Source organism: Ambystoma mexicanum, chromosome 12 (genome assembly GCF_040938575.1).
Source record: "Ambystoma mexicanum isolate Mex_15411 chromosome 12, UKY_AmexF1_1, whole genome shotgun sequence".
Taxonomy (NCBI): Eukaryota; Metazoa; Chordata; class Amphibia; order Caudata; family Ambystomatidae; genus Ambystoma; species Ambystoma mexicanum.
The window spans coordinates 933,706,112-933,722,182 of record NC_090936.1 but is presented as its reverse complement, the minus strand read 5'-3'; the positions used below and the strand labels follow the sequence as shown (position 1 = coordinate 933,722,182).

At 47.2% G+C, this 16,071-nt stretch overlaps 1 protein-coding gene across 2 annotated transcripts in view; it reads right to left on the bottom strand.

Moving 5' to 3' along the window:
* Positions 1–16,071, bottom strand: part of LOC138514123 (protein NEDD1-like) — a 1,022,049-nt gene that overhangs the window by 726,609 nt on the left and 279,369 nt on the right. For both annotated transcript variants that reach the window (XM_069629422.1, XM_069629421.1), the window contains exons 4-5: positions 7,214–7,330; positions 6,938–7,078 (exon numbers count right to left, since the gene is read on the bottom strand). In XM_069629422.1, the coding sequence (XP_069485523.1) occupies positions 6,938–7,078; positions 7,214–7,330 (258 nt within the window). The remainder of the gene's footprint in view (positions 1–6,937; positions 7,079–7,213; positions 7,331–16,071) is intronic.

Genomic DNA, 16,071 nt, shown 5'->3' with positions numbered 1-16,071 from the left:
GGCAAAAATGAATTCCACGAAAGCTCAACAGGAAGGATACAGTAAGACAGAAAACGGTATCCTTACACACATTCAGCAGTGTAATACATGTTCTGTCCACCAAGTGCTTTCAGCCAAATCTAAAATGGACAACTGCATAATTTGTATGCCTTAGTTGGAATGATGATCCAAAAAGGAGGATGCACACACTGCAGTGTGACAAGGGCACGTTGAAGGACCTTTGATAAATGTTAAATGAAATGAGTTTCCTACCTCCGGGCCTATGTGGCGGTTTATCACTTGGATGGGGTTGGAAGGAAAAGTAAGAGAAAAAAAAACATTAAACCTAAAAGAAAATATTTCTTTGGAGGTAGGAAACCTTTTTTGGCAGGCACATTTTACCTCCGACTCACAACAAATGACTACCGACATGGTTAAACCCCCTGGAAAAAGCAAGGAACTCTTATTTAGCCCCATCTACTAAATGTAAGCTATTCTCAGAAATCTGTTGGTTTTATTTTTCATTTAGTAAACGGGAAATATTTTGCAAATAGTTGTAACACCTAATGTACCAATGCAAAAGAATTATAATTCAAAGCATGAAAGTGAAAACTGCCATCTAAATATGGGTTCAATGAAACTATGAATAGAAAGGCTATTATATATATATATTTATATATATATTCAGTAAAAAAACTTTGTTAAAGGGATGTTATGGTTAAGTTACGCTACTAAAAACCTATGAATCACCTATCAGTGATGTCATCAATGACATTTGTGATATCATCTTTGATGTCTGAGTGTTAGTGTTAGCAGTGCACGGATCCGCTAGTTATGGTTGCTTATCTTACCATGGCAAAACAGAAGAGCTTTGCCCGTGGTTATGATTAATTCAAAACCTTCCAGCCATCAACTTTCTGTTTTGCTAAAGTCACCCCGAGTGGGACGGGTATGCCCAGACGTGGGTCCCGAGTCTGCCGGGCCTAGAGACCCAAGCTCCTCACTGATGACGCCCAACAAGGCTGAAACATGTCTGGGGATGCTTGTGGTGTGGGCAGAAGGGATGTGACCTAGCAGTTCGGGCTGGACTGCTCCTTTTGGGGTAGGACCAATCCTGATTTGCATATGGTTTTTCCCCTTCTGTAATGGCTTGGCAGGCTGAAAAACAATGATCTGGAGGGTTGCCCAGAGCTTTGCCCGTGGTTATGATTAATTCAAAACATCCAGCCATCAACTTTCTGTTTTGCTTATCTTACCATAACTGCCGAATTTCAGGGGGGTTTTCGGTTTTACTTTGAACCATAACGTCCCTTTAGCAAAGTTTTTGTACTGAATTTCATAGGTTTTTAGTAGCACAATTTAACCATAATATCCCTGACTTTAAATACATGTAACATAGAAAATACTGAACCCCTAGCTAGTGATTTCGATGTCCGCGGACTACCGCCATGTCCGCGGACATTTCGAAAATCTGAGCGTGGTGAATGTAAATTTAAATAGTGTGCCCCAATTCCCCCTTTGAGGTTGGCTCTGAAAAGAGCCGTTTTTTTTTTTTTTGCAGATGCTTGACAGACACCTGTTATTTTGTATTTTTTTTCTTCTTTTTTTTCTTACTTTACTCCTAAAATCTTCACATAACCTACTCCAAAGCAACCCTTACATTCCAAAACAGCATGGCATGTCCCATAAAAGATAAGGAAATGCTATCTTCTTTAAAATAAACAGCATTACTGGAATCAATATTCTCATTATTACAGAAGAACATACCAGCTCTAAGCATGAAGGCACACATGCCTCGGTTGATTACACACCAAGCATTGTTTTGCTGAGGACAAAAAACTGAACTATTGTCCCATATTGCCCTAGGTAGTAATCCAGAAAAAATTACTTTGGCATTTGGAAGGATGTTCATTACTGCTTGAACCAAGTGTTCCAAATCTGCCAACAAAGTAGGGGCACTGACATAGCCCAAACGGAAAGCACCATTGTAACGCTCACCTGGTTCCCACGGAGGCGCGGCGTCGAAGGCGCAGAACTCTGAAGATGGACAGGAAGGGCCCCTTTATTCTGGCTTCCCTGGCTCGTTGGATACCCTCCTGTGCGTGAAAAGGGAGTATTACCAACTGTGGAACAATGCTCAAGCCTCCCACTCCCTTCCAACCCTCCACGATACCTTCTCCACGATTCCCCGTGAAGCCTCACCTTAGGGTTTGGAAGGATGAGCTCTCCATCCTGCTTCTGATGCAGGGGCGCGTTGAAACCCAGTTACTTCACTGGATTGAGGATTGATGGGAGTTCAGGTAAGCTTGACTGTTCAGGTAAGGCGCTGTAAAAGTTCTGTTCAAAAGTTCAAGCTTAATAATAATGTTCGTTGTCTAATTGCAGCAAGCGCTGATGCTTATGTCTTTTTCCCATAAGGGCCGGGGTTCGGAGTGCCGGAGATATGGCGCCGACCCGAAGTGAAACAGTTCTGGATGAGCGCTCAGGTAATGTCTTTGCATTCGCTCATTCAATGTCTTTGTCTTTTTTCCCCATAGGGGCCGGGGTCCGGAGATGCAGTGGGAATAATCCAACAGGTAAGACTTAAAAGGAAACTGAGCTTTCCTTATTCCTTTTCTCCCTCTCACCTTTGTTCTTGTCTTTTTTCCTCTAGGCGCCGGGGCGTAGCTGAATCCGGAAGATCGCTGCTGAAGATGGAAGCGCCTTGCAAAGGTGAGTAAAATGCAGCGCTGCAGCGATCGAAACAAAATGCCTTTAAAATGATGTCTTGCTTTTCAGGGCCGTTGGAGAAATGACTCCGGGATGCAGATTTAGCAGGTAAGGGCTTTTCTTCTCCTATTCTCTTCCTTTCTCCCCTTGCAGGTGTTCCAGGGTGCTGGCAGGTGTGGCTGAAGTCAGGATGCAGGAGCTGACACGGTGAGCGTCCAGCTGCTAGGTGCAGAACAACGCGAAGCACGTGTGGCTGTTCGGGTGGGGTTTAAATAGCCTTGGAAGAAGTTCCTGGTATGTATCCTTCCACCAATCAGGCATGTATCCTTCCCCGACCGCACCCGGGTGGTGAAGTAGTCCTACAGGTAAAGTAGTCCCATTCAGGCCTCAAGAGGGCCTGGATGAAGCAGCAAGGTCTGCATCAGGTAAGTGTGCACCCAAGCACTTAAACACATATCCTCTTCTATGAGCCTGGCGCCTAAGGTGCCAGGACTGGGGTCCGCTATGAGCCTGGCGCCTAAGGCGCCAGGACTGAGTCCAAAGGGCCCCGACTTGGGCCCGCTGCGACTTCCCTGGGGAAAATGATGTCTGCCTCTGGGGTTGCTGGGCCCGGCCTGGCTCCTTGGAGGTAGGCATCATGACAACCATAGTGCAAAACTACCACATGGGGACTGTTGATCCTGCCCATATCTCCGCAAACTTGTACAATTCCCTGTACATTGCAATCAGGCACAGTGCTCCACACGACCCCCACTCCTTTAACATCAAAATTCTTTGCAACATGCCTGCATTGAGCATACTGTTGTAAACCATGCACAAACATATCTCCGAACACCAACACCCTAACTTTCTCCACTTCTGCCATCTTCACTACACACAGGCTCTTTCAACGCAAATCCACAACCTCAACATCTGATTTGGCTGATCCCTACAGTCTTCTTTCCATGCTGGATTTGCTGGAAAACCCCGGATGTAGCACGCCCTGTCCACAGACAGCCGCGGTGTCTGCGGACCGCGTAACTCACCGCGAGTGTTCTTCTGGCTCAATCTTTTTTCTTTTGCTGACAGGCCACATGGTTTTCTTCAGTAACAGTCAGAAACTAAAAATTGTATTTTATTTGTGGACGTATCCTACAAGTAGGTTCTTATAGTAATTCCCTTAGAGTCCACTCACATCATATGAAACATATACATAGGGGAAGACACAAGCTTTAAAGACAGCATTATTTTCAAGCAAATAAATGATGATTTCTCTGTTTCAAAGCTGATATTTACCCTATGTATATGTATATTGGTATGTGTTCTTGTCTCTTTCTGTTTTCTCTATAGTAATGCAATTATGTAATACATGGGTTTTATTAGCTACTTATTACATATTTCACAGTACACAAAAATCTATTAAGAAAACAATTATTTAATTATTCAACATATTAACATTACGAATATTATACCTTCATCTTGTACGCTGCACACGTCCCGGTGTAGGAAGGAAAATCTTTTACCAAGATGGCCGCCATGGAAAGGGAAGGCAGGGTGTATAAAGAGAACACAACATGGCATGAGCAGGGGGTGGAGGGGGAACAGGGGAGACACATGGTCATGAGCGGGGGTGAGAGGGAACAGGGCACAAACGGGACATGAGCAGGGGGTGGGGGGGAAGAAAGGATACACGGGGCATGAGCGAGGGTGGGGGGGACACAAGAGACACGGGGCATGAGTAGCGGGTGGGGGGGAACAGGGGAGACACGGGACATGAGCGGGGGGTGGGGAGGAACACGATGGAGACATGGGGCATGAGCGGGGGGTGGGGAGGAACACGAGGGAGACACGGGGGTGGGGGTAACAATAGGGAGACACGGGGCATGAGCGGGGGTGGGGGGTAACGCTAGGAAGACACGGGGCATGAGCGGGGTTTGGGGGTAACACAAGGGAGACACGAGGCATGAGCAGGGGGTGGGGGGGTAACACAAGGGAGACATGGGGCATGAGCGGGGGTGGGGGGCGACAGGGCACCCGGGGCTTGAGCGGGGGTGGGGGGAACAGGGGAGACACGGGGCATGAGCGGGGGTGGGGGGAAGGGGAGAGACACACTGGGCATGAGCGGGGGTGGGGAAAAAGGAGGGAGACACGGGGCATGAGCGGGGGGTGGGGGAAGGGGAGATACACGGGGCATGAGCAGGGGGTGGGGGGAAGGGGAGAGACACAGGGCATGAGTGGGGGGTGGGGGGAAGGGGAGAGACAGGGCATGAGCGGGGGTGGGGGAAGGGGAGAGACACATGGGGCATGAGCGGGGGGAAGGGGAGAGAGACACAGGGCATGAGCGGGGGTGGGGAGAAGGGGAGAGAGACACGGGGCATGAGCGGGGGTGGGGGAAGGGGAGAGAGACACGGGGCATGAGCGGGGGGTGGGGGAAGGGGAGAGACACGGTGCATGAGCGGGTGTGGGGGAAGGGGAGAGACACGGGGCATGAGCGGGGGTTGGGGGAAGGGGAGAGACACGGGGCATGAGCGGGGGTTGGGGGAAGGGGAGAGACACGGGGCATGTGCGGGGGTGGGGGAAGGGGAGAGACAAGGGGCATGAGCCGGGGCGTGGGGGGAAAGGAGGGAGACATGGGCTGAGCGGGGGATGGGGGGGGAAGGGCTGAGACACACGGGGCATGAGCGGGGGTTGGAGGGGAAGGGGAGAGACGCGGCATGAGCGGGGGTAGGGGGGGAGGGGAGAGACACGGGGCATGAGAGGGGGGTGGGGGGAAGGGGAGAGACACTGGGATGAGCGGGGCTGGGGGGAAAGGAGGGAGGCACAGGGCATGAGCGGGGAGTGAGGGGGGAGGGGAGAGAGACACAGGGCATGAGCGGGGGGTGAGGGGGAAGGGGAGAGACACGGGGCATGAGCCGGGGGTGGGGGAAAGGAGGGAGACACACGGGGCATGAGCAGGGGGGGTGGGTGGGAACAGTAGGGAGACACAGGGCATGAGTGGGGGGTGGGGGGGAAGGGGAGAGACAGGGCATGAGAGGGGTGGGGGGAAGGGGAGAGACACACGGGGATGAGCGGGGGTGGGGGGAAAGGAGGGAGGCACAGGGCATGAGCGGGGCGTGAAGGGGGAGGGGAGAGAGACACAGGGCATGAGCGGGGGATGAGGGGGAAGGGGAGACACACGGGGCATGAGCAGGGGGGTTGGGGGGAACAGTAGGGAGACACGTGGCATGAGTGGGGGGTGGGGGGGAAGGAGGGAGACACGGGACATGATCGGGGGAACGGGAAAGAAAAACAGAGCATGAGCGGGGGGTGGGAGGAACACACAGAGAATCTGCGAGGTGGTGGAACATGGGAGACACGGACCATGAGCGAGACACGAGGGCCTGTACATCACCGCCTTTTCGTGGCCGCAGCCCACATCTACACTGTGCAGGCAGCAGATCCCGCTCCGATAAAGATGGCGGGCGTCTCTGAAAATAGACACACTGCACGCTTCACGGCAGCCAATTGAAAAGCACGTCAGATGTCCACGGACATCACGCAAGCTGCTTGCCCAATCACCGTCCTGTCCGCGGAGTGAACAGGGAAGTGTGTCCGCGAAGAAAAAAAAACTACTGGACGGATTTTCACCGCTCCTGGTCCAAATTTGGTGAAAATCCATCCAGTGGTTTGGGCTGTAGGCGCGAGCAACATTTTTATCCCATTCAGTCTACGGGAAAAAAAATAAGTTTTGGGGCCCCCCCCTATAACTTTGCCCCCACTGGACGAATCCTCACCAAACTTTGCAAAAAATGTATATGGCCCACTCTGAATTGTTTTGCAAAGTTTGGTGAGGATTCGTCCGGGGGAGCAAAGTTATATTTGTGATGTCATCTTTGATGTCCTGGGTGTTAGTCTTAGCAGTGCACGGTGGTGGCGCGAGTTATGGTTGCTTAGCTTACCATAACTGGCGAATTTCAAGGGTTTTTCGGTTATACTTGGAACCATAACGTCCCTTTAACAAAGTTTTTTTACTGAATATATATAAGAATATGTTGGGTGCCACCTGCAAGACTTGTGAATAGGATAATGCTATGCAACGTGGTTTTGACCCCCGTCTGGTGCTTTAGAGTTGGAGGAGTCCAGAATGAAGCGCAACATACGTAATAAGGTTCATGAGCTCCTGTTGCACCTTTAAATGGTTTGGCACCTGGGTGTGCACAATTAGACATTAATATAAAGACTCTGAGTCATGCGGATTGTCATATTACCATCAAACATAACTATACAGTACCTTCAATTTACCATGACCAAAGGGAAGACTGAATAAATTGTTGACAACATTGTGTAGAATAATTTCACCACTCATTGAGCCAGAGGCAAGAAGGCTACCGTTTCCATCAAATCTTAGACAGGTTACGTCATCCTTGTGATCCTGGAAACAAAAATGCATAAAGTTGCAAATACAAACCATACAAATCCATGTATAAATACAGACATCAAGTTTTGTGACATTATCAAGGATCGACTCGTTCAACGTAAAAGGCAACTTTATGATTCAACTGCTTACCTTGTAGGAGCGATAAAGGCTTCTAGATTTCAATTCCCAGATATTTACAGTATTACGAAAGCCTCCACTCGCAAGATATTGAGAATTGTGATTCAAATGTAAAATAGTCTGTTTTTCCTGTAGGGAAAAAGAAAATATGTTTTCATCAATAGGTTAAACTTAAAACTGCTGTTGAAGGCTTTTGTCTATTAGAAGCGTTGAACAATAAAGTTATATTTTCTAAACTGTCAATGCCAGTTTTAAATTAGAGATGTTTTCATGAGAAAGATGGAGCCGACAAATCTACAGAAGCTAGTTACATAACCATCTCTGTAATAGAAAAGTCAGAGTGCGATTGCCTGATTACATCTCTCAATTAGAAGCCACTGCAACAGCTGTTTTCCCAGGCAATCAACCAATTGAGTTCAGAGACCGGGATCACACCTTCTTGAAAATTGCAGTTTAATTATAGCCACATCCCAGGATGAAAACTTGGCATAAGCACCAGGAGTTTCCCCCCTGCTTACTTCTATTCATGCACAAGAGCTTGATCCCTAGTCAATGTTAAAGAACGTTTTTGCCGCGCACTATCACCACCGCTGTAGTCCCCTGGTGCTCTGGCAGATCTGAAAAGGAAAGGGGCTGGGGTGAGTTAGTAGGAGCAGGTGAGAAAAAGTGCAAGAGAGCGGTTGATGTGCTGTTGGCAGCTTCAGTTCGGTTAACACCGTTCGCTGAGCTTAGGTCTGCTTTTCGGTTGGTAGCCATTGTGTTCTGTTGAGCGTGGCTATGTGTGATTTGTTTTGTTGTTGTGGTTTGGTGTGCTTTAGAGCTTGGTTGTGTTTGTTTAGAACTTGAGAACAGGTAATGCTATCACTCAATACTAACGTAAACATACGTACAGTCACAATCAGTGCAGAATAATCAATTCAAACCCACAATACCTGAAAAGGAAGTTAAGTAATTAGTTATAGCACCGACAGTCCAAAGTAATAGACACCTAAATTATAAATACAACCCTAAGTTGAATGGGCCTTGTGCCCAAAGGTTCACAAAGTTTCCAATCGTTTTAAGAGTTAGGATAAAGTTAGGGAAAGTGTCCTGTGGATGTTGTGATGGTTCAAAGAAGCTTCGAATTAGTTCACTAGCGAGTAAAATGCTTTTCTAGCTTTTGCAACACGTTTTGGCAAAAGCCAAAGTAGGGTACAACAAATCAAAATTGTACACAAACCTTTAAAGTTGGAGATAGGGGCACCGGTAAGTATTACTAGTACTCGCCACCCATACGCCGATTCTTTCCCAGACTTGGCAGGTTGAATGGCGATCGATGGAGGTGGGTTTTCCTGCTGTTGGATCTAGTAGCAGATGCCCAGGAGCTGCAGGTGAAGTTCTGGTAGGGCCTACGAGCAGAATGCAACCCTTTCCAGTGGATGAATGCAACAGGCACTGATGAAAGACTCTTTTGAACACTCTACCAGACAGGAGCTGGCCGGTTCCAGCAATCGTCACTGTGCAGGGCAACAGCAGGCATCACAATTGTTGCGGTCGAAGAAAGCCTTCCATCTCAGGATACGTTGATGTTGGAACAGCAACACTTCTACTGCGATAGCCCAAACTGGAGTTGGTGAGCCCACTGGATGGCCCAGGGACACTTCTGCATACTCCAAACTGCATTGCCACGAGAAAATGTCCAGACTGGTTGTTCCCACTGGTGCAGGTCAAATCTGTTGGAATGGCTGCAGGACTCTTCTGACCATAGGAGGACATTCCTGGCCTGGCAAGGTAGGAAGAAGGCCAAAGAACAAGCAAAAAATCTTATGGCACAGCCATATTTGGGCATTAGGCACAGTGAGTAGCCAAACGTGGTAAACGCGAGAGAGCCAACTAAAAATGATAACAACGTAACTGCTACCTTGAGCTTGTCTTTAGGCACATTTAAAAGTAACCAACAAATTCTTTGAGTGGAGTTTATGGTGATAGAAAAGTATCCCAATTGCACTGCATTGTAAGATGCATTGTCCAATATGAAAAAGTTACCCAAAACAGATAACACGTAAAAAAGAAAAAAGGAAACAGTTTCCTAGTACTGACAGTCAAACAAATTAGCAAAAGGCCAGAGGAGTAAAGCTGAAGGCTTCACTTCACTGTAGAAAGTCAGGACAAGGTGTAAAAACAAAAGCAAATGATTTGGGGGTCCATAGAATATAGAGGAAAAGTTGTTCCAAGAGAAAACTTTCCTTACAACACTTATTTACTGAGTGCTCTGGTTTAGGCCTCGCGATAATGACTACTCTTGGAGGTTTCGTACTCAGCTATGAGACTATTAAAATGGACTGATTCTGGACCTATTGTCTAAACACCAATAATGGAATGATGCAACTTGCTTTATTCAGGCTTTGGGGAGCTATACGTAAATTGATTCCCTAGGTCTCGTGTTCGGGGGAGGATAACGACTCAATATTTGATGAAGGTTGGTAGAAGGTACTTCGCCCTCCCAGTTTATGGGTGTGTACATTGTGTTTTAATATGCTGGATTGATGATCAGCAGTTTTACTATTTATATTTTTAGATTTATTATTGTATGTTTAATTCCAATTAGTAACCCTATGAGGGTGAAGTTTAAGCTTTGATGGATTTATGAGTATTGTATGATTGACATGTAATTGTTTTTCATTTGAACTTGTATCATTACCTTTAACTGATTTAGTACCTCATGTTTGCTTAACGTGGATATGCTGCACCAATGTAGTGATTTTTGGAGGGTATTGATACATTATTTTTATAGTAGGACTATGAAGTTGTTTGTTTATTTATTCATAAAGTGCTCCTCAGCCTGAGTTATCTGGGTGTGTTACAAGAATATGCATTTTCTTAGTTACAATACAAAGGATTACAAGTTATAATACAATACAGTATAGTACATAGTAATACTATGTATAGATACAGTTTTAAACATAATAAGGATTACACTGAATGTATGCACAAAGCTAGTATACATAGATACAGAGATGGCACTAGCGTTGCTAGTGAGGTCCTAGTAGAGGACAACTAACAAGGTGGGAGGTCTTTGGAGGTGAGTCAAAGTTTGGCGTTTTTCCTGAAGTTGTAGAAGGATTGGTCAGCTCTTAAGGTGGTGGGTAGGGAATTCCAAGTTTGTGCCGCCAAGACAGGAAAGTTACTGCCGCCTGCTTTTTTCAATTTGAACCTGGGGACTCTTAGGCATCCGGAGTCGGTAGTCCTTATGGGACATGAAGAGCTGTACTTTGTGAATTTATCGGTAAGGTAGTGGGGGGCTGAGTTATTGAGACTTTTGTAGGTCAGGGAAACTGTTTTGAGTTGTATTCTATCCTTAATGATAACCAATTGTTGTCATGTGTAAACACAGAGATGTGTTGTCTTCTGGAGATGCCTAGGGCTGTTCTAAGTGCGTTCTTCTGGAGAATCTGGAGTTTATTAACAATATATTTGCTGGCACCAAGGTACCATTATTCCTTTGTTCATCAGGTGGACAGGAGCCCATCCCGCACTGTCCTTGTCAGCTGCAGCAACACTATCACCCGAGCCGAAGAAGGAGACTATGCAGTATCCAGCTATCCAATGACTGTGTAAGCAGACTGCTTATCTGCGAGATAATTTGCCCTTTCGGAAGTTTGAGATTTTGTCACAATTGTTTGAATACTACGAAAAACGAACAACAAGCCACACAATTGACTGCTAGACTATCACAGAGAGGGTACCTTAAACGCCTGCTCAGAAATGGCAGAAATAAGGGCTAGGAACATCCTGCGTGATGGGACCCTACAACAGGTACAGCGTCAGATGGATGATAATAGGATAACAGCTGTCCTGAGCTATTCTCCCAGAGTCCATGCCCTAATGAGGAAAATCAATAGACTATGGCCCATATTGAGTGTGGAGAGTACCAGCATCCCACTACCCAGATTGCTCACTAAGAAGAGAAGCATCTGAGATACATCAGTCCATTCATATGCCCGGCCATGGATGACATGATACAAACCACCCTTTGGAATACACCTAAAGCAATGAGATACTCTCCCTTCAAGTGTTGCTCAGTGTGCAGACAAACCGATCCAACAAGAGAAATCGATCTGGGGTGGCGATTGCTTGTACTTTCTGTGCGGACACATGTTTCAACCATGGGTTTTTGTCAAGGCCATAGCTTATGAATTTCTTGTCCCATGTGGGTCTGTCTCTGCTTTATGTTCTGTGGTGGTACCTCAGTGGTATCCGTGCCTGGCTGGGTGTAGGGTGTGGTCTCTCAATGATCGTCCTGCCCAGAAAGTACAAGCAATCAGCTTAAAAACTGTCTGATAAACTGTACACATAGATGTATGTCATAAATGTGACAATAACCTGATGCAAACGTGCATTTGACTAACAGGAAAAACACTAAGTGCCTCATCACGAGTTGGGCGCTAACCCCAGCGGTATTACTGCTAGGGATATTAGCCCTACTGCCAAACCCCCAGTGCTATTAGCGCCAGATCATGGGTTTGGCGGAATGTTAAGTCCCCATTCCCCATTGGGCCCATTTGGGAATTTCCCATTCCCCATTGTGTGCAATGGGGAATGTTCGGCGCTATTACCGCCAGCGCTATTACTGCCGGCGGTAATAGCGGTGAAAAATGGCAAAAACCGCAGTGGATTTTCCCCCAGCTCAGAGCTGGAGGTAAATTAGCCAAGCCCATGATTTGGCAGACCCTTAAATGCAGCAGTAATAGCGTTGCTGCCGCATTTAAGGGTTACTGCCAAACTCGTGATGAGGCAGTAGTTGTTTTCACATAATTGCAAGAATTGTGTCAGTAATCATTAAAGAATGAAAGCATAACAAACTTAAAATCAAAACTGGCGAACACCAGAACCAGCACCATTGTACAACAGGGTTCCAACCCCTTTCACAGAACAAAACTCCTTAAGCAGGGACTCCAGGAGCTCTGTCCCTAGGAACCCTACATGCAGGCAGCAGGAAAAGAAACGAGTTAAAGAATGAACACTAGTACTTGGTTCAACTAAAGTATATAGGTTAGCGCAGAGATCCACAGTTCCATTAAGCTGCAAAAACAAAACCCAAGCCAGAGTTCTATGCAGGAAAAAGTATAATGTACAGAGGAGTAGAACGAGTAGGCACTGTCCCCTGAATTAAGAGGCCTCCACACGTCTACCATGCACAGATCAGTCATACAATCTTGTATCATTTGTGTGGCCTTGTCCAGCCCGATCTATCCAGCTTCACATCTAAATGGTATTGAAGTCTTCTCCCCACAATATGGGCACCAGAGGAAAGAGGGCCAGAATATTTGTAATTTCGGTATAAAATGCAGGCTCATCCACATTCAGCAATAACACCTCCCACCCCTGAGGATCCAAGCAGATTTTTGTTATGCCTGAAAGGCAGAGAATTGTGAACCAAGATCATCACCCCCCTGGATTGCATGGTGTAATGCCTATTGTTGCCCCAATTCCTGGCAAACTCATCACACCCAGTAGCCAGCCAGAGTCTACTGCAAAAATAGTTTGACTTTATGGCGTTCCACATAAAGAATAATCTTCCGTTGTTTTACTGGGTTCTCAAAGCCACGCACATTCCAGCTCATACACGCGAGTTGACCCAATCTTAATCAGATTAATACAAATATTCTCCCCAATCTGTGTTTCGCTCCCAAGGCAGCACATAGCCAGCTGCCCACCCCCACCACACACATTGTCAGTGTAACAATAATGCCTCTTCATCGTTACCAAGTGCAATTCAAAACACTGATATAACTCCCCCACCCACCCCCCTCATCTCCCCTCCCAAACGGGAAGATCGCTTCCAAAGATTAACACCCCAACCAAACCCTGCAACATTGCATGGGGAGGCCAGCACACGGTCATCAACCCTGGCACTGCAACAGCCATTGAAGAACACAGTAGTAGACAGAAATATTTCTCTGGTGTCAAATAAAAGAAATAAAATGGGGTGTGATACCCCAACAATACATATGATGCAGCTGCATCTATCTAGTAGGGGCTACCAGAAGCAGGTTATCCCAGGATCACAGAACTCACTAATTTTAGCAGCCTGAGGAAGGCACAGTAAAGATAAAAGTGAAGAAAAGGAGCCTCATTGTGCAGTGAAGCATTCATCCAGAAACTTCATGGCCTCTTCAGGAATCGTAAAGAAATATGTTTGGCCGTTGAATTCAATGTGCAGCTTAGCATGGTATAACATCGCATATTTCATGCCCAGTTCTCTGAGCCCTGCTGCACAGCTTACAGAAAAGTCTGGTTAGATATGTAATCTACTGGAGCCCAAGAAGAGTTCTCCCTTCTTGAGGGCCGCCTGCAGGATAGCGTCCCTGCCACAGTACTTTAATAACCAGGCGAGGTGATGCTCCAAGTTTCAGCCTGCGCACCAAGGATCAGTGGGCATGTTCAATCGCAAACTGTGGCGATAGTTTGAGCGCGTCAAGCAGAGAAAAGTGTGCTCCACGAAATTCTCCATAGAGCCCTCTAGATTGTTTTCCCGGGACTCTGATTATCCAGATGTTATTTTGATGTGATCTGGACTCTAGCTCATCGTTCTTTCTGGTAACAGTCGGGATTTGCTTAGTCAAGGTGGCTACATCAGCCTTCAGCAAGGAGAGGTCATCTTCCACCACTACCACCCTGTTTTCCTGCCTCGGTTAGGTGCAGGTCTGCCTTCTCGAGCCATTACTTGATGCAGCTGATCGTTCCATTGATGTCATCTAGCGTACCATGGATAGCAGACTATCCTTCCTGCATTCAGGCCATCATACATTGTGTCTCAGTTCAGCTGGTTCAGCAGTTTCTTCAGTAGACAGTGCTAGATGTAGCAGCCGGGGCATTTTGGGGCAGATTTGGCATACATGTTTTTGGAGCTTTGTTTTTTCCCCAACCCTGTTAATCATTTCTGGCCTCTGATTTGTTTCAGCAACCCTGAAGTGGGGAGGCGCAAACCCCTGTCACCAACAATCTCAGAGGGCCACAGACTTCAGAGCCGAAGACTGTCGATGAAAACACTTGCATCTAGAAGGGAGGAAAAAAGCTCCAGCAGGTGTGGGCAGGGGTGCAGTTTCCCGACTTGAGAGTCGGTGGCCCAGGGTATATTTCAAGTGACAGGATCAATTCCACTGCAATCCTTCATTATTCCCGGGATGACCTGGGTCCCAATGTGTCCAGCACTCCCCACAGTTTAACTTGCAAGTTAGTGTGCGCAATGCACAATGCCCATTCCACAGGTCTCCACTGCAGCAATGATAAATGACAGAGCCCAGCACAGCAGGGGCTGGGCGTTCCAGAGGGCCCACAACGACAACACTTAACCAAGCGTAAAGCGGGGGCAATTCAGGTCTCATCTGCACTCCAGCAGTTTAGCACATGAGGCTATAACAGGATCGACCCAGCCAGCAAATTACCAGTCCTCACCCATAGCAAGGGAAAGAAAAGAGAAAAGTAAAAAAAATAGAAACAAGTACCAGTTTGCAGCTGCAGCCCCAGCCCGCCTCCTACAGAGCTCCATTCATGTATGGGGCCTTACAGCAGGTCGAGAGCACCCAGAGGCAGAGTGCCGGCAAGCATAGGGCACATCAATTATCCATCACGTGGCTCACTGGGGCTGCAGGCCTGCTCAATACTGAGCGAATTTGTGCAGTAGAGGTAGATCTAATTTCAGGGGAGGCCGTGCTGCACGTCCCCAGGGAGCACAGCGGGGCACAAGCAGCCCTGTCCGCCTCACAGGCGCCTCCTCCTCTTCAAGCTGCCTGGCGTGAGCCCTGCAAGATTGGTCCAGCAGGGGGGCACAATGAGCCACCAAAAAGCCTCTGTGGGAATGTAGGGGGTTGTGGGACACCACCAGTCCCCCTGCCATCTCAACCCGGCACAGCAAGGGCACTCCTCGGTCCCCTCATTGCAAAGGGCGTATGGCAGGTGCCTTTTTCGTTGCAGCCCTTTGTCAGGCCTTCAGATGTGCAGGACAGGCCAAGGAGACAGATTTCACCAGGAATACAGATCGCAGAGCATTCTCTGATTTTTTGGATTCCCAAAGTTGTTTAGCTGCGAGTAGGGTGGCGATCAGGAGCAGATAACGGCTGTCCCAGCTACTGGGAGGCCTGCAACAGTGAAGCCATTTTAACTTGTGCGCAACAGCGCCCCCCACACTTTGATACATGAACTTTGAGGAAGAGGTAGAAAGGGTTGGAGACCCCTTTTGTAAAAAGTGAAAGAACACTTGGAACTTTGATAAGTCTAGCAGGTTAGTGAACCGGATTTGTCATCAAGATAATAAAGTTTGAAGAGATCAAGGGAAGGGAGAAAATCCCCCCGCCCCCAATACGAACAAGTCTGGCAGGATAAGGAAACAGACTTGTTGCTGCGTTGACGAAGAGAGAGCACCAGGGGAAGGGAGAATTACCCCGATGTTTGAAAACTGTGCTTTTGTGGATCAAACAGACCAAAAAAAAAAAGGGGGAAAAGAGATATTTCCCCGCCAATGATATTCTCTTGTGTACCACCTTGGAGAAGCTCAAGATTGGTAGGTGGATGGACGGAAAAGTCCCCTAATACTGTGAAATGGAAATAGAATTGAAGAGACTTTCCTTCCTACATATTTGGTGGGTTATTCATACTGGGAATCTTACTGAGAACTTTTGAATTTGTTGTTTTTATTAGTGCCTCCTCACGAAGAAGTGAGCATCAAGCCGTCGTCCAGAAGGAAGGAGTAATCCTTCTGGATCAAGAAGCTACCCAGTTTTCCTTAGTTTAACTTAAAAGTGTAATGGACGGAAATAAGTTCAGACACAGCATGGTGGACTTTGTACTTTACATCCTGACAGAACCCTTAGTTTTTTTGTTGAGGTTGG